Source organism: Argiope bruennichi, chromosome 7 (assembly GCF_947563725.1).
Source record: "Argiope bruennichi chromosome 7, qqArgBrue1.1, whole genome shotgun sequence".
NCBI classification, from domain to species: Eukaryota; Metazoa; Arthropoda; class Arachnida; order Araneae; family Araneidae; genus Argiope; species Argiope bruennichi.
In genome coordinates, this window is record NC_079157.1 from 64,799,508 (window position 1) to 64,819,558 (window position 20,051).

General features: G+C 28.2%; 2 protein-coding genes and 1 pseudogene across 2 annotated transcripts; 1 reads left to right on the top strand and 2 right to left on the bottom strand.

The window, feature by feature from the left end:
- The first annotated feature begins 953 nt into the window (after positions 1–953).
- Positions 954–1,986, top strand: LOC129975002 (glutathione S-transferase class-mu 26 kDa isozyme 7-like). Its single transcript, XM_056087855.1, has one exon. The coding sequence runs from the start codon at positions 1,039–1,041 to the stop codon at positions 1,711–1,713; it is 675 nt and encodes a 224-aa protein (XP_055943830.1). The 5' UTR covers positions 954–1,038; the 3' UTR covers positions 1,714–1,986.
- A 5,880-nt stretch (positions 1,987–7,866) lies between these two features.
- On the bottom strand, positions 7,867–10,472 carry LOC129975003 (glutathione S-transferase-like). Its single transcript, XM_056087856.1, has one exon. The coding sequence runs from the start codon at positions 10,303–10,305 to the stop codon at positions 9,619–9,621; it is 687 nt and encodes a 228-aa protein (XP_055943831.1). The 5' UTR covers positions 10,306–10,472; the 3' UTR covers positions 7,867–9,618.
- Positions 10,473–18,348: 7,876 nt separating this feature from the next.
- LOC129975398 (glutathione S-transferase-like) lies at positions 18,349–19,728 on the bottom strand (annotated as a pseudogene).
- Positions 19,729–20,051: the final 323 nt, after the last annotated feature.

The following is a 20,051-nucleotide window of genomic DNA, read 5'->3' on the forward strand; positions in this document are numbered from 1 at the left end:
TTCTATCTAATTTGGACTAAAATCTGTTATGAGGAAGTCTGTCTGTCCGGCTGTTCGAATATAAATTGACACGATAACTACAAAATAAGAGAGCTTTACCGATAGATACATTTCGTTTTACAGATTCAACATCTAAAATGTAGACATCTATCAAATTTTGAGACAAATCGAACAAAGGAGTGACCATCTGTCGGTTTGTACTTTCAGAAACACGTAAACATGAAAATTCAAAAATGCAATGACTTAAATGTTTCAAATTTGGTATGGATTTTGTGATTATAAGTACATTTTTGTGTCAAATTTTTAATTCAGTTGGTTGCGAAAAACATGTCTAAAACTCAATTTGGAATTTCAGATACTATTAACCGCATGCCATCGATTAATCGCCAAATAACTCGCCAAGGCCGGCAGGATGGATTCAGTAAAAATTCTAAACTCATGCCAAAAGTTAATATTTACGTAACTATTGTGCGCCAATGCCATGTAAATCGTTCTCTAGAGAGCATGCGAGAAATTTTTGGGAGATTTTTTGGAGATCCGCTGGTTATTTATTATGAAAAACATTAAATATTTTTTTTTTTGCATGCTTCCCTCACACGTACAAAAAAAAAAGTCTTAACACAGGAAATTAAACTCAAACATAGTGATTGACCTTCATTTGATTTTCAACATTTTAATAACATAAGAATGTAACATATCATTGATAGATATCCTCATTAAAATAAATAACTGACAGATAAATATTAATAAGGATGACTTGAAAAAAAATATTTCATAAGAATTCAAGCAATATCATGTGTAATAATTGCAATAAAACACGAGCAAAACTATTGCCGAATGACGATGGAAAATTTACCGGAGCTTGATATCAATTCAACGACCTTTGAGTCAGAACGAAAAAGTTTAAAACCGGTAAGAGCAAAATATTTGAAATCATTTGAGATCTGTGCGACTGAGAAACACGAAGCCGCCCACATATTCTTTATCATCCTGTAGTCTTTTTATTTGGTGTGCTTCTTTACATTCTTTAATTCAAAAATGGCAAAACCGATTTTAGGCTATTGGGAACTCCGTGGAGTAGCAGAGCCTATTCGTTATCTTTTGCATTACAAAAAGACAGAGTTTGAAGATAAAAGGTACACAGCGGATATGACTGGATACGAAGGATGGCAAGAGGACAAGTTCAACCTCGGTCTGGATTTTCCAAATTTGCCTTACTACATTGAAGGTGACCTCAAACTCACCCACAGTATCGCCATCATCAGATACTTAGGCTATAAACATGACCTAACTTTCAAGAACGATGAACAGCAATGCCGAACCATGATGGCAGAGCAACAGAGTGTTGATTTTCGTTTAAAACTGAAATCTTTCGCTGAGAGCGATGAATGTGAAGAGGCAGGAAAAGATAAATTTCTGAAGTGTGTCCAGCCCATGTTTGAGCAATGGGAAAAGTTCCTTGGAGACAGAAAATTCATGGCAGGAGATGATATTACATATGTAGATTTCATGGTATATGAGGCCCTCGATCTCTATAGACTTTACCATGAAACTATTCTAGATGATTACCCGTCACTGAAAGCCTACTTCAGCAGAATGAAAAACTTGCCAGAACTTCAGGAATATTTCAGTTCTTCAACTCGCAAACCTTGGCCGATTTTTCCACATAAGGCCAAATTTGGCGGCAGTGGCGATCCTCCAAAGCATTTGTAACTTGAATATGAAAATTTCTTGATGTTCTATGCAATCTGGACGAATTAAGAAGTAACTTTTTTGTTTCGTTCAGAAATATACATGCAGTTCTAAGTTCTCTTTATTATTTTTTAAATCCCTGTAATTATATATATCATTTTGAATCATTGATATATTTGATTAGCAAAGATAAGTTCTATTTTACCGAAATGCATAATGACAGCCTTCTTTTTTAAGTTGTACAGTTACTAATCATTATTATTGATATTAAATAGGTGTGATATGCCTGATAAATTATATATATATATATATTTATTTTATCATGTTCAAAGAATTTAGAAGCAAATGGTATTTTTAAAATCATTTAAAATTATTATTTTTACATGGCAAAAATGAAAATATGTAATTTTTTTAAAATTTTTGTAGTAAATACTTGTGTGAAGCTTGAATATTTACTTTAACCTGCAGTTCAAGTGATTTAGTACTTTGCAACAAATTTTGGCTTATATTAAAAAATTGATGTATGCATATTTAAATTTGGAATAAACTTAATTTTGAATTAAAAAAAATATCATTCCAACCAGTTGGTTGAGATTTTTGTGATGTGAAATTTTTGAAAAGTTTATTTATTGTTAAACCGATGCAGTTCTATATCAAAAGAATGCGGAATTAAGATAATTAGTTTTCGTTTAGTAATAATTTCATATGTAATGTTTGTTTTCATTTTGTTATCTTAAATAATGCAGCGGATGATTTTGAAAAAAAATTCATTTAGACAGGTAAAAGTTCTGGAATTTGAAATAATCTTTCAAATTTATGTATTCTACAGATAGCTGCTCCGTTGATTCAAAAATTTTATTTTTGTAGAAGAAAAAAATTTATTTTCGTCTACAAGGAAAACTAATCCACGGTTATAAATCATTATTTTGTACATCAATCATCAGTGTAATGGTGTTAAAAATTATTATTTTCAATAAATCATCTCTAATTTCAAATGCTAGTTCGATTTTTAAAAAAGCAGAAACACATAGCATAAAACGTTTCCCAACGACAGTTTTTGTTCAATAATTAACACATATTTTTAAATAAATATTTTTGTGAAATCTAATTACATTGTAAATATATGCAATATTACACTTGATGCAATACTTCCTAGGGTATTCAAGAAACTGTTGGAAACTGCTACTTCGGACTGTTTACGATATACTCTGTACGATATATATATATATATATATATATATATATATATATATATATATATATATATATATATATATATATATATATACCACCAATACTATTAAAAGAAATGAAATTAATTACTATGACTTTAATCGTTTTTTCGCTTAAACTAAAAATAGCAATTAAAACTATGCAATAATATTGTAATCATACAATAGTATTTTGAAATTCCAGATATAATAAATTCTGAAAAGATTGTTACAAAAAAAATGCATAGAGAATTTTAGAGCAATTTTTTTCGGGATTTTCATAATTTCCAAAATATTTATCTAATAATTTTTAATTATAGATTTTCAATAATTTAATTGTGGAAATGAAATTCAAACCGTTTTTATTTAATTGCAGGATTTTCCTTTATTGTTGAAATTTAAGAAAAAAACATCTGTTACTATTTAGCACTTTACATGAGAAATCACATAGCAAAATTGCATTACTGCGAAGGACCATTAAAAAAGTTTGTGCATATAATAAACATAGCAATTGTAAAACTATTAAAAAACTAATGCTATTATAATTATGCACTTTTTTAATATCTATTTTAATTTTATGTTAAAATTTCGCTGTGAGAATCGTGAAAATTAAATTATACAAAAGACATTTAATTGAAACTAAACACAACTAATATATTCGCGGATCAAGTAACTGGATACCGAAGGCGTCTAGAATAATTCTAAAACACACCTATTTATAATATTGTCAAATGATATTGGTAATTGATGATTACTATTATGATAATACTGCCAAATTATACTGATAATTGATGATTACCATTATCATATTTTTGCCAAATGATGCTGGTAATTGATGATTACCATTATCATAATATTTCCAAACGATACTGGTAATTGATGATTACCATTATCATACTATTGCCAAATGATACTGGTAATAGATGATTACCATTATCATATTATTGTCAAAAGATGCTGGTAATTGATGATTACCATTATGATAATATTGCCAAATGATACCGATAATTGATGATTACCATTATCATAATATTGCCAAATGATACTGGCAGATTGGTAAGGCCGTAAAATTAATTAAAGAACATAATAGGAGATGAGAGGAAAGTTTAATGCCGAGTAGAAAGAGACTTTCGTAGTCTTTCAGTACTTATCAGATCATATATAGTGATTTAACAAGAATAAAAGCAATGTCATGTATATTAATAATACACTGTTGCTGAGTGACACAAGTAAATAAACAAGAACATAAGAGTAATTATAGGAATATAAATGATAACAGAAATGTTTTAAAACTGATTATACCAAAACGTTTGAAGTCATGCAACAGCAGCACGATTGCGAGCTACAAGCAAAAAGTGTGCATCCTAAATTTTGTACTTTAACGCTCTCATTTGGAGACTTTTCGTCATTTTGGATTACAAAATGGCGAAACCATTTAGAATCATATCATATATATATACAGCAGTCTCTAGAAGCCTACTTTAGCAGAATGGAAAACCTGTCAACTTTTTAGGAATGCTTAGATTCTCTAAATAGAAAACTTCGAACGATTTTTAAACACAAAAAAAAGTTTAATGACTTTGTCAACCCTTCCAAGCATCTATAGTTTATAAATCCAGGGTTGAGTGTTTAAAAAATTACATGAAAAACTGAAGGAGCCAGGAAGTATATCTTTTTGCTTTTCGTTTGGATCGTTTTAAATGGTTATTATCCTATGGCTTAAATTAATTATTTACTTATTAGTGGAATTAAATTGAGTGAATAATCTTTATGGTCAACTATTGTTGTAATTTTTAATTAAGAAATATCATTAATTCTTTTAAGTTATGATACTTTATTTCTTTTTATGTTCAAGTTGCCTAAATTATTTTTGCCATAGCTTTCAATATAAAACCGAAAAAAATTATATTTAAATCTTTTTATCATCATATGAAAATACATTTGAGTAATGCTTTAGCAATTGCTCTAATGGTCAAGTCTCGATTTCATTACTTATAATTTTAAAAAAAAATATAACATATAGTACCAAAATTATAAATGCATATTCGAAATTCTTAATACTTTTGTGACCCCCCCCCTCCCCCCAAAAAATATCCGCCCGAAATTTAGATAAGATTAAATAATTTAAAATAGCTTTATATCGGATAAATTTATAATTAAAGTCTCGATGTCATTATTTATAATTTTAAAAAAATCAAAATATATAGTACCAAAATTCTAAATGCATATTCGAAATTCTTAATACTTTTGTGATCCCGCCCCCCCCCCCCAAAAAAAAAATTATCCGCCCAAAATTTAGTTATTTCAAGCTTTTTTATTAGATTAAATAATTTAAAATAGCTTTATATCCATAAATTTATAGAAAATTTAAATTATCTATTTTGTTTCCAACAGTAATTTTAAGTAGCATTTTTTTTTTCATATTTTATATTTCAGTCTATTTTCACGTATTGAAAACTTCGGAAGTTTAAAATGTTTTCAAATTTCAAAAAAGTTGTTTTACTTGCAAAATACATTTGTTAAAAAAGTTATGGTGAAAGAAAACTTTTTCTATTTAATATGAATATTTCTTAGCTATTTCATTGATATACTGAATTATTTATTACTTTAAATATTATTTAAAGTACATTATAAGACGGTCTAGGTTTTGAAAAGTTATCAGCGAATTTCTTGTCTCTGATTGGTAATTATTTTACGATTAATGTTTATGATACAGTTAATTCGAATTCGAAAATTAATATTTTTTTATTATTTTTGAAAACGGTACCTTGTGTCTTTAATTTTTAATCTAATAAATCTTATTTACGAGCTATATAAGATCTTCTTCTCAGGTTCCTTTTTTGAAAGAATTTTTCTTATTTAATTAAATTTTACACTTTTAGAGAACCCAGAGCAAATTGCATGAACTTATCAGTAAAATTATTATGTAGAAATTTAAGTAATAAATTAAAATCTTTATGAAAAGTTAATTCTTTCCATTTTTAAAGAATGCAAATATTTTTTGAACAACTGAGTGAAATTTCATATGCTAACTAAATTGATCAAAAATAAAAAAATAAAAACATGTAACTGAATTCTTATTCGAAGTTTCTTTTTTTCATTAATGATTTATTTTATTTATTAAATATTGAAAACTTCTTTCTCCAAACAAGTTATAATACAATATCAATAACTTTTTCCAACTCTTGCGTCTGCCAGAATATTTAGTATGCATGAATGGATGATAAATTACTGCTCATGCATGTTAAATAACAGATTGCAATAAGCTTAGAGATTATAATATGCAAATGCAATCTGTTAGCGAATTCTGCAATCAATCATAATGGGACAAATTAGATACTACTGCAACTTTCTGCAGCAGCATTTTGATGTTCAGCATTGGAATAAAATTTGAAACTTATGAAAAATAATTCAATAAACGAAAAGTGCTATAAGATTCAAAGCAAGTTTCTAGGTAGTGTGTTTTTACAATATCATATGCAAAGTAGATAAATAAAAGTATTACAATAATGAAAGTTTTAGCATATTTTACTATTTCAATCTGAATTAAAAATACAAAAAAAAATTGGTATTATGGCTGCCCGGACTTATAGCTGCCATCTTAAGAAATACTTACTTGAACTTTTCAAACTTTTAATTAAATTTTCTATTAAAAACTCATCCAATTTTTTTTTCCTGTATCATTTCAGAGAATACAAATTTACAAAAATTATTTTATTGCCATTTAACAGCTCAAAATTTTAGCATTTCGCTGGGATCAGTTTTATTTCGGTATTTTATTTTTCTCGAATTTCCATAAATTTTTAAAAATATTTTTAAGTATATTTGGCAACATTTTTTATTGTTTTAGTTACTGGATGTACTCATGCGCATTGTGACGATATTAATACATTTTTTGTGCACATGTTATCGCTGCTGTGTAGTTAAAAATTAATTCTAAAAATGAAACTAAGTTAGATAAATCAGTCCTAAAACTTTATCATGCTATTACACTAGAGATGCGAATCGTTATTAATTTTTTTCTTTTGTATTTTTAATTTTTTTTATATATTAACTGTCAATATAACTTCCCTATTTTGTATAAAATTCAAACTTACTATGTAAATAGCCAATATATTTATTTGACCATTCATGATCAAGTTATGTGTCTATAATGAAAATCGTTTTAAATAATAGTGAAAATTTAAAAAAAATTGTCCCAACACTGAAATTGATAGCATTAAACAGATAGCTTTCCTAATATTTGAAGAGTTAAAACTATTTAATTGGGATAATCCCAATTAAATAACCCCCCCAAAAAGCAGCCAAATTTCGAAAAAAATAATAATAATACAAGCCATTAATGAAAATTTTTATTTTGAATACTTTTAAATTTGTCGACATTATTGAGAATCGCATGGTTGTAGAAAATGCAAGTAATTTAATTTTCGACTGCATTTTATAAATAAGACTTCTAAGCGGAAACATACAAACAATAGAAACAGATTTTTTTGATTAAAGCTTTATCTAAACCTGTTTATTTTAGATTAAGTAATGATGAAATAAAACATTTTTTTTTATTCAATAGTTAAAGAAATTTTATTTTAATAATTAGATTTCTGATATATCCAAATTAGGTTTATACTTCAATAAAAATAAATATTTTTTTATTTTATTTTATCTAAAATTTCTCCTTTTTTTCATGAATTAGCGAAAATAATACATTATAAAAACTAAAATCTTCAATTTGTTACACTTTTATTATTTTAAGATTCGTGCCTTTATATTCAACTTCAAATTATTATTAAAAAATAATTTCTAGTAATAACTCAATTTTCAGCTTAAAAATTTTAATATTAAGGGTTGGAATACTATTTTCAGAGAAATGGCAAAATATATCAAATGCATTATACGACAATTGAACTACAAACAGCAGAATATAAAATATAAATATTTATTTTAATTAAAATTCGAAGTTATTCTTCCATACAATGCAATTATATCAACAATAATATGCAAGTATTAGACTATAAGCACCAAAATACATAGCATGAATATATTTCGTTTTTGACAAAAATTCAATAATTGTATATCTATACAATACAAATGTATCTACATTTGTATTCTTGTCCGATTAGAATTTTACAGTATTTTTCTGAAGATTTTATTCTATGTATTAGCAGTTTCATAAATTATTCAACATTAATCACTAAAACGAAGATTAGAAACACTGATGTCTAAATTGAAAATTTTTATCAAAAGTAGAAGTTGCAAAAGTTTTTGCATTAAGGAATTTCACAGTTTCGTTTTCCATGGTATTCATTTCTTCTCAATGAAATGTATTCAGCATAATTACTTGAAATGTTTCATATATTTGGCAACATGTGGGGATACCTCGTATTCCGGCATGGTGGTTGGTTCTCGCCACCCTTGTGGGTACACGAAAAGGTGGGGGTCTGCCTCCTCCCATCGATGACGGGACGTACTTCCTTATGGAAGGATTGTAACTTGGTCGGTGATGGCCCTTAGGACTCAACCACAGTTCCCTCCAGTTTTCTGTTGCGGTGGTTTCAGTTTTTTCAGTTTGTGATGATATATTTGGCAACAAATTATTGAAGTTCCATTTGCATTGATTGGATAATATAAAAAAGGCATTAATCTTCCTTTCGTCTTGAAATTGAGAACTGGAAGCAATTTGTTTAACTTTTGAGTTTAGAAAATTCTTGTTTATTCGATATAAATATGAACACAACGTGAGTGGGGAAATTTTTGCTTCATCTACTTTTAACTAAATGTAAATCTTTTTTTTTTTTTTTTTTTTTTTTCTGTAGAGGCCATGGTCGATTGTTTGAAATTCAGATCCTATAAGTTTGAATGTACGAAATTTTACACAAGTGAGTTCCATTGGATAGAAATGACAAAACAAAACCAATAGGAAAGTTTTGATATTTGATTGGGTTTCATGGAATAAAAAAATCAGGCGGTGAAAAACTTCTTCGTTGAGAGTTATGATCGCTTTTCTTGAAATTGATAATGATTCACTAGATCGTTTTGCTGATTTATCAGACATTCGATTTTTTTAAATCATTTCATTGTGTAATGTCTTTTAATCAAATTCATTTGGAAGTTTTTTAATTCTGGTGTCATTTTAACAGAGCAAAAATCTAGAATTATTTTTTTCACATCATCAATTTTAGTTTTCATTTAAATTTCAGAGCAATCACAGGTAAAAATAAAAGATATTGATTCACTAGATCGTTTTGCTAATTTATCAGACATTCGAATTTTTTTAATCATTTTATTGAATAATATCATCTAATCAAATTCATTTGGAAGTTTTTTTATGCTGGTGTCATTTTAACAGAGCAAAAATCTATAACTATCATTTTTTTCACATCAGCAATCTTGGTTTGTATTTAAATTTCTGAGCAATCACAGGTAAAAATAAAAGATATTGATTCACTAGATCGTTTTGCTGATTCATCAGACATTCGATTTTTTTTAATCATTTTATTGAATAATATCATTTAATCAAATTCATTTGGAAGTTTTTTTTTACGCTGGTGACTTTCTACTAGATTAAAAATCTAGAGCTATATTTTTTTCACATCAGCATTCTTGGCTCCCATTTAAATTTCAGAACAATCAAAGACGAAAATTTAACATAATTATAAGTCATTGAATAAAATGTTCTCTGTTTATTCAAACAAAAATTTCCAAAGTTTCATATGCTATTTTAAAATAATAATGAAGGATTAATAGGCTTCTTTAAAATCAGTTGTGGTCCCGGGCCTTCAAACTTAGGCCTAGGTGGAATTGGCTCAAAATTACGCTTACAGGAATTCACATAGAACTGCAATTCAGGCAATTTCTTCATTTTACCCCAATACGCTTTTAAAATTCGAAAGTCATCGAGTGCAGTTCCATGAAAAGTTGTATAAAAATCCAGACTCTCAAACACCATAAAATCCACATAAGTTATATCTTCTCCCACCAGATAATTTTTGCCTCTAAGGAATTCTTCAAAGCACTTGAAATGCTCTGGAATATTTTCTAGAAACTCCTTTCTGAGAATTTCATAATCGTTGCTCATCACCACACTTCTCAAACTCTTCCAAAGATCAACACTTTGCTGTTCCACCATATAGATTTTGTATCTTTCATGGTCATTTTTTCCATCTAACTCGTATTTTTTGGCGAGATATCTCAGAATGGTGACGCTTTGAGTCAACTTTATATCGCCATCTATGTAATAAGGCAGATGAGGAAAATCCAAACCCAAGTCGAATTTCTCTTTCTCCCAATCTTCGCCGCCGGAAGTGTATTGTTTATCTTCGAAATCTACCTTCTTGTAGTGAAGAAGATAACGAATAGGCTCCGCCATTCCACGAAAATTCCAGTATCCCAAAACAGGCTTAACCATTTTCAACACTCGCACATGAGAGTTTAAACGTCAGTCAAAGAGGAAACCAGGCGCAGATGTGAACGAAGTCTTTCAGCGAACGACCTTCAACGGGATTTTTATTGATTATTTAGTTTCTTTTTTGTGGCACTAGAATCGCTATCGTGAAACAAGATATGACACACGCACCGTCAGTCTCCGGTGTGATCCATACGGAATAAGCACGTCATTTAAATTTAAGCGAAAGTGAAAGTGAAAGTGGAAGTGCTGTTACAACACTTAGAAATTGGTGTTTTTGGCTTCTTTAGGTTATAAATGCAAAGATGAATTTACTACGTTTCTGGACATGTATATGCTAGACAACGAAAGATTAGAGGTAGAAAAAAAATGCAGAAAGGACAAAAGCTAATAATACGATTGTCTTTGATTATTTTTAACACGATTTGAAAGCAAAATATCCATCAAAAATCAAAGTCTGAATAATTCATAATTTCTTACAGTGTTCTTTCAATTTCTTCCAATGAATATCGCATTTGGAATGGTGAACATTTTTTTTTTCTATTGTCTTCAATCTTAAAATATTTGATAAAAGCAAAAAGAAGCATATAAGTAAAACTTGGAAAGACAAATGTTAGAAAAAACAAGTCGTTCGACTCTCTTATTATTTTTATTGTGAATAATTTATTTATGAATAAATTAAAGAACATATCTGAGATATTTTTTCACTCTAATAGCCAATATACTGCTTAATACTATCATTTTACAATTAGAACTCAATTTATTAACATATTACATATGTTAAAAATTTAAAGAGCGCACAGCTAAAAAAGACATATCTTATGCAGAAATGTAAAGAAAATAAATAATATTTTGATTGAGATTATTTGCCGAAATTGCACAGCTTTAGGTCGAAAATTAATTCATTTAGAGAACACAAATCTTCTTCCGAATACATATATTTATTATGCACCTACTAGCCAAAAAGTAACTACAAGCATTTAAGAAAGATATAGAACGAGTTTGAAATATAGTTAACATGAACAAAATTTTGTATACAGCTTTATAAGTAGAATTGAATATTACAGATTTAATTTAATGATTTTAAATATTCATTAAATTTTAACCGATATTCAAAATTTGGTAGGCAGTCTGTCAGTGTATCTATATGTCAGCCAGATAAATCAAAAATATAGCTAAATGGGTGAAATTTGGTATCTGATTTACAAAACTGTTGGTCCGCATCGAATTTGTACTAAATCTATCAGATGATGAAGAATCTATTTGTTTGTTTGTGTATATATTCACACCATAATTCACAAACTTAATGATCTAGAAATTTGAAATCTAGCATGAGGTCTTAGCATTATATTTGTATGTATTAAAGTGCAATTATAATTCTACATCTGTACCAAGTTCGGAACCCAGTTGATTGATGGGAAGCTTATTCGTTCAAAATGTGCAAATGATTTTCTTCAAACTCAAACAAGCAAATGTGTAAGCGTATAAGAAAGTCGAAAGGAGAATAATCTCGCTAGATTATGCAGCGTTTCAATCTTAGGACACATGTTTAACATTACACATTTATCAGGTCTGTATGATGTGTTCCTAATTATAAAGCTTTGTTCTTTGCTTTAGCTGATGTTTTCTAGCAGAAAAACAATCGCATGATTCTCAGATCAATTTTATTACCTGCTTTAAGCAAAACGTGCGAAAGAGTTGGCGTTGGTGGTATAACAGTTAGCATCGCTGCCTCACAAGCAGTTGACCCGGGTTCGACTCCCGGTCGACCTAGATGCCCCCCCCTCTTTTTTTTAATTTAACAGCTACACTAATGGGGGGAAAATTGCTTTGAAAATCTCTAATGCAAAATTTTGGCAAAGAAATAAAAGAATCAATAGTCATTTTAATTAATGAGTTAAAAAAATATAATTAATAATTATATAAAATGATTGTAAATTGGTAAGAAGTATATCCATTTCACGCCTCTTGAGACAGAGGAAACTACTGTTAAAATGTCTAATATAAAAAATTTAGTCAATAAAAGCCAAATGAAAGAGTTAATAGTTTTTTAGTAAATAGTAAATAGAAGAATGAGAGTAGTAAAGAACAGGGAATAGTAATAAAATGGGAATAATAAATAAATAATTTTAAATTAAAACAATGTGTAACAAGATCATCAGAAATATTATGTTTCCAAATTAAACAGATTGATTATACGAAATTTTACAAACATAGAAGGAAAACTGGTCTGAGATTAATTTATTTTACATGCAAATGGAGTAAAAAACTAAATTAAAATAAAATAAACATGACTGATATAATTTAAACTGCATTGCAAAGTTTTTATTTTGCATAAAGTTAAAATATTAAATAAATTTTTTTACAAATACACAAATAACCATATTTATGTAGGTATGTGTATAAAAATTTAAAAAACAATAGAACTTGAATAGTTTGTAGTAATGTAGGTTTTCTTCTAAAATACAATAAAACAAACTTGTAGCAGTTGTATTACTCCGTCTTCTCTTTTGGATAATAGATGGCGATGCCTGATGAGGTACGCATCCCATAGTGCATTGCGATTGTAATGAAAATGAGATATGCTCTTCTGTTAAGCTGCGCGCATGAATATCTTGTCCTGTCTTTGTGTTTGTGTTTGTTTAGTGTGAAATTGAAGAAATTGAAGTGTGATTCTTGAAGAAATGTTCCCGAAAACATACGCCCTGTTGCTTCCATTGCAAGGCTCATAAAGATCTACATTCCAAACTTAATTAAATTTTAATTATTTATAAAAATATATATTTTAATTATTTTCCCCATTTTTATCTTGCGATCAGTTGTTTCTAAAACTCGCTATCTGATGGTTCCATTGATACGGAACTGAAGATTAATGAATTTAATTAAGGGTTTATTGAAGTATTATTATTACGTCCGGGTCACCAATTAAGTTTTGTAAATATTAAAATGGTACATAGTTATTTGGGAAACAAAGAAAATTTCAAAATCTAAACACATCAAAGCGAAAAGTCAATTTAAAAATTCACTCTTTATAAACATTAAACAAATCAAATAGAGGAAAAACAGTTTGAAAGTGTACAATATATAATTGTAAAATGGTTTTATTTGAGATATATATGATTTTAGCTATGTTATAATTCCTTCTATATCGACAGTAATTACTTTCAAGACTTATCAAGCTTAATTAGGAATAACTTTTAATCTTGCAAAGAACGAATTCTATTTATAAGTGAAATTATTTCTAAATGTAGAAATAATTACGTATGCAAATTTACAATTTCGTCGAAATTTTGTAAATTACTGTTCACAAACTACAGGTCAACTATATCCTTGGACTTTTATTTCAGACTGAAATCCCAAAGCATCATAAAAATACTAATTTAAATAGATAAATGTAATGGTATTTTTATTTTAAAATTCAATTTAAATCCTAGTAAATTTCCTAATTCTTTATCTTAATTTATCTCATATTAGCTTCATTCTAAAATGTTCTCTTTATTTCCTGATTTAATTCCAGCTTTTTTTTATTTTTTTTATTTAATCAGTTTAACAGAAGTTCTGTGAAAATGCTTAAATCAGCGGTTCCCACGCTCCGAGTGAAGGGATAAAAAATTGTCAAGCTAAGCGAATTCCTTTTAAAAGATACCTAGATTTCCCTATCCTAAATCGACACGTATACAGACAGAATCTCTATCAGAATCTCATTGTATATATCGATCGGGATAAATATTTCTATACTTTTTGGCTCCTTCTGCTCTTGTATCGCTTGTGAACGGACACCAGTTTTGTCCACACTTCTTGTACATAAATTATGCCTCCTGGGATGGAATAAAGCGGAGTTTAAAAATCTGAAGTGTCTTCTCTCTCTTTTTAGCTATGAAACTGCTTCAAAATATATGTTTTACACACACACACACACACACACACACACACACACACACACACACACACACACACACACACACACACACACACACACACACATATATATATATATATATATATATATATATATATATATATATATATATATATATATATAAAGAGAGAGAGAATATATAATTATTTATTTTTTTTTATTTTCTGTATATAAACATATTGAAAGTAAAAAAAAGTAAATAAATAATTGTTCTTCTTAAAATTCAACATCTGCAAATTTTTCAACTTCAGTATTCATTTCTAAACTTCATGGAAAACAAGATTATTAGTTTATGAAATGATAAATAAAGACGAGAAGAATAATTTATTCTCTTTATTCGATTTAAGAAGACATATTTTCACTTATAAAATTACTGCTAATCTAAAAACTTTCTGAAGGAAGCAGTTTCATAAACAGTAACCACATGTGAAATGATGGCTTTATCTTTAAGATGAATTAACTTTTACTTTGCGAACTGTTTAGATGCTATATCAGGATATTTTTCACTTCTATGAAGGATTGCTACATATAATGCACTTCTTAACCATTTAGATAATAACTATAATATATATGAAATACATTGTGAGAATATAAGGTATGCTCTATATCTTCTCCTAAACAGCGACGCCAAATTCTGCCAAGCTTGGCGCATTTATTATTTCGGACAAAAGAAACTTTTAAACCAACTTTTTAAATACTAAAATTTAATTAATTATTCAATTAATTACAAATTAACTTAATTATTGCTGTTTTTCTGCAGTAGCTTTGGAACCATTTATTCCACAGGAATTATTTTTATACCATCTTAAAGTAGAATTTCTTTTTTTATCAATGACATAAATTTCATCGCTGTGCAATATTTTCTTCAATTTTCCTTTAATTATTTTACAAAATTTAATGAATAATTGAATAGGTGCAGACGATTTTGAAATAAAGAAATTTATAGATATACTGTTGCTAAGCAACAATGAGACTATGCAACTACTCTCAATCTTTTTTTTTTTTTTGATATTTCTATTTTTTTAAAATGATTTTGATTATGGTATCAAAAAAATTCTGCCTATAATATTTTTAGGATTAAAAATTGATGCCTTTAAAATCACCTTTATCTTTACTTGGATTTCCAACTATATAATAAATAAGCAGTATTAATTGAGAAAAGTAAAGAAAATTTGAGCTTGAGTAGTGAGGAATTTCGAGAACTGGTTCAAAGATTCCTAAAATAAAACAAAAATCCATCGCCCAAATTCAATTGAAGGCAAGGATAGTGAAATTTTGAGAGCAAATGAAGCAGATGTTAGTCTACTGCAGCAGCTTTGGACAGTAAAAAATCGTGCTGCAACATCGCGTGCGCGTAAATCGGAAGTTTGTAAATATTTATATCAAAATATTCATTAAAATCTCTCTTATAATTAAATATTCTTGAACAAAATTTGAGTAAATTATATAACAAATATTAATAACTTTTGGAGAAAATCTGTTTTTAAAAATCGTTTGGTTTGATATTCTTTTTTTAATTAAATAATGTTTAAGACGATAAAAGGATTTTGTGTCTTATAATATTTTATGCAGGAATAATTTTCTCATTAAAAATATTAGACATGAAAGTATTTTAGTTTTTGAAGAATTTTAAAAATATTAATAACTTTAGGAGAAAATCAGCTAGCGGCTGTTTCTAAATATCGTCTGGCTTATTATTCTTATTTTTTGTGAATAACCTTTCAGACGATAAAAGGATTTTGTGTTTTATAATATTTTATACAAAAGTAGTGTTATAATAAAGATATCAGAAATGAACATATTATCCAAGTAACTCTGGATAATATTATACGAGCTAATTATATACGAGTCAGGTTTCAGATTCAATTATATATAAGTCTGAAGTATTTATAATAAATATATAAAAATGATTCTATCTTCTCCTGTTGTATCATGAGAAATTCAATGAATAATTCTATTAAAAGTGAAGGAATTGAAGAATAAGTAATCTCATTAATAGCAAAATGACAAGGAGGCGGTCAGAATGAGAGAAAGAATCCTGGGGCGTCAATAAGGCTTAAAATGTCTTCAAGGCTTCTAAAGTGATGAATATATTTCATGCATTGAAATGAAAGATAGGGAAAACATTCTAATATATTTATAATCATTGTATAAAAGGATTAAAAATAACGGCGAATTTTAAACTTTTATAAATTAAAATTTTACCCATTAAGTTTGATGATTATTTCTATAATGCACAAGAAGTTTCTGAATTACATTGTTTCGCTCCTTTGTATTTGGTTTGGTTTGGTCCTTTGTATGGCATAAGGTTACTGCATTTTTACTGCTGTCTTATAAAGTAAAAATAAATGCAAAATACAATAAATAAATACACAAATATATTACTTAAGTTTTTGAAATAAAATAAATTTGGTAAATAAAGTTAAATTTCTGAATTCTTTTATGACCTATTCATTCATACATTCTTATATGAAATTTTGTATACATCTTAAATAATAATAAAAATGAGTGTGTGTATGTATGTGGCTGTCTGTCTATAGGGCTTTAAAACTACACCGTTTAACCTAAAGCTACCAAATTTGTCATAAATATATTTTAGAGGATGGGGAAGTATGCACCTTGAAACTATTTTCTAAACTTTCAGTTAAAATTGTAATTAATTAAAAATATTTTTCGCCATTATATCTGAAAGTTCACCATTATTTCCGACATAAAAATAACTTTCAAATCATCTTAAAATTTAAAATACTATCTTTTCAATAATACCGATCTGCTTGAAGTAATTTTCCCAATTCTACTTTTAATTAATTTTTTTAATTATTTTTACAACTATATATTTCAAGGTAAATATAAAATTCTAATTATTCCACTGTTGCTAAAAATATTTCATCTTTGCTTTTTTTTCTTATTGTTGATAATCAAGATATGAAGATTCAGCTTATTTTTATGTGTTGAGCAAGTTTTAATATAAGATTTGCTTTTCACGAAATTTTTCAAATTTTGTTTCAGTTACAGTCAAAGTTTAACTTAAGAATCAAGTGATGATGCAAAAACTTTTTAAATCCGTCATCATCAGTTTTTAATCGCTGCTTCTCTTCTCTGAAATATAATTCATGTATAAAAATAGAAATTTAAGGGAATGCATAGCACAACAAACAGAAAGATGTAAGGTTTCTATAAAGTAGGAATTATACTTCTATAAAAATTTGAAGTTTAAAAATATTTTTTGAGGAAGACATTCTGAAAAAATGACATAAAATATTTAATTGAAACGTTTAGCAAACCTTTCTAAAGTTGGACTAACTAGCTATAGAATAATAAATAATTGCTTTCAAATTTTATATAAATTATAACACATTATAACTTAGAAACAGTGCATTAAGGGTTTGAATTTCCAAACTTCTAAACATTTTAATGAATCAAAACTAAAACTTCATACGAACAGAACAACTTCAAAAATTATAAAAAAATTGTTCCGCAATATTTGCTTTTGCAAACCAGAAATTCTTGGAATTAAATTCACAGATTTGTAATAGACCCTCTCACACTTTCATTTACCTGCATTTTAAAAATTTACAGTTCATTGATAAAGGAATGGTGAATACAACGCATTCTTTCTTAAATCTAAAGCATACTTAATAGTAATAATTATTTTGTAATAAATATTGTATAGTAATAAATATTGAAAGTATTTCATAGTTTTCGCTAAAAATTTACAAAGGAATTGGTATGAATTCGATTGTGTGTATATATATATATATATATATATATAATCTATTAAAGCATAAATGAAACAAATTAAAAAAATTCTTGCACAATTAAAAGCATTAAAAGTTCTGCAGACTTTTAATATATAATGGAATAAGTTTAAAATTTTCATTTGATTTTAAATAAATAAACCCAGAACAGACTGGAATTTTGCTCGGAAATGTCATTAAATTCACTTACCACAATTCGAGTAATACACTAAATGTTCATTTGTGAACAAATCATCATAGATTTGTGTGCAACTTCAGGACAACATCAATCATGATCCAATATTTCACTAATTAAAATGGATTTATTAATATTATTATTGTATTATTAAAATACCAAGAAGAATAATAAAATTTTTGAGAATAAGAAAACATTTTCAGAACGAAAGCAAGGAGCAGTTCTTATTAATCTATTTTCTGCTTTCCTTATCTTTATTCATATTTAATTTATTCATTTTAACGTCATAGTGATCCATTTAATTTGCCCATGACATTTCAAGCAAAATTTGAATTTCATGTAAATCAAAGGTGTTTAGGTGGATCACCACCACCACCAAATTTGGCCGAGGGTCCAAAAATTGGCCATGGTTTGCGCACAGGAGATTTCATGTATTCCTGCTATTCTGGCAAGTTTTTCATTCTGTAAAAATAGGCTTTCAAGGATGGATAATCATCCAGAATAGTTTCATGGAACAGTCTATAACAATCCAAATACAGTAGACTCCCGATTATCCGCGGGCGGGTTATCCGCGGTGCGGATTATCCGCGCCTGCTGCACAAAGTTTTTTTTTTTTTTTTTTGACTGATTTTTTCAAAAAGGTGCAGTGTTACAGTTATGCTTTTGTAATTACATAATACATTACAGTATTAAAACAGTACATATGTATTCATTTTTCTGTGCATCCTTGACGCCACTCGTAAGTACAAAGCACTTTTCTGTTTTCATTAACAAAATGCAATTTAGGTTAGTTTTGAGTGATATACTAAAATATTAAGCGTTAGTTAAACATTTCCTGCTGTTTATTTTACGTTTTATTGTACATAAAACGATTTTTCAAAGTTGGAATGACTGTTTTCTCTTTTGCTATACCCGTTTTTAGCTTTTTTCGGATTATCCGCGATTTTTGTTATCCGCGGCGGCCGCGCCACCCAATTCCGCGGATAATCGGGAGTGTACTGTATTCGAATACCAGAAAATCAACATATGTCACATCATTTCCTGCCAGAAACTTCCTCTCTTCAAGTAACTTCTCCCATTGCTGGAACATAGGTTCGACACTCTTCAGAAATTCATCCTTTCCAGTTGTTTCATATTCCTTTTCCATAACGTAAGATCTGAGCTTGTTACGAAAATCAACACTTTGTTGCTCGGCAACAAGAACTCGGCGTTTTTGTTCATCGGTTTTTCCATCTAGGCCGAGTTTCTGGCCTAAATATCTCATGATGGCGATGCTCTGGGTGAGTTTGATGTCACCGTCAATGTAGTAAGGCAAGTTTGGGAAATCAAACCCAAGATTGAACTTGTCCTTTTGCCATTCTTGGAAACCCTCAACATCCGCAGGATATCTTTTATCTTCAAAATCCACTCTTTTGAAATGAAGAAGATATCGAATGGGTTCTCCCCGACCTCGAAGATCCCAATAAGCTACGATAGGTTTCCCCATTTTAAAATCAAAGATCAAAATAGAAAAAAAATGCACTTAAAATAGCGAACGTATTACTCGAAATCAAAGAGGAAACTGGCAGAAAATGATTTTGTGCTTTTCTGTTCTCTATTGACGTCAAACACATCCTTTTTAACTGGGTGTAGATTTCATTCACATGAGTTTAAAGTCTTTGAGAGCAGATAACGATTATGTAAATCTGCCGGTGTCAGTTACAAGTGGTTCTTATTTTTATCAAACATGACAATGCTTTAATTCTTATCAAAGCTGCATTATCTTCTTATCTGCAATTGAATTTGTCTTTTTATCATAAATAGGTTTTTCAACGTTCGAACTATTAAAAAAATCATTTTTTAAAAGGATTATTATCAGATGGAGAATATTTTTAAACTCCATATTTCCAATATTATT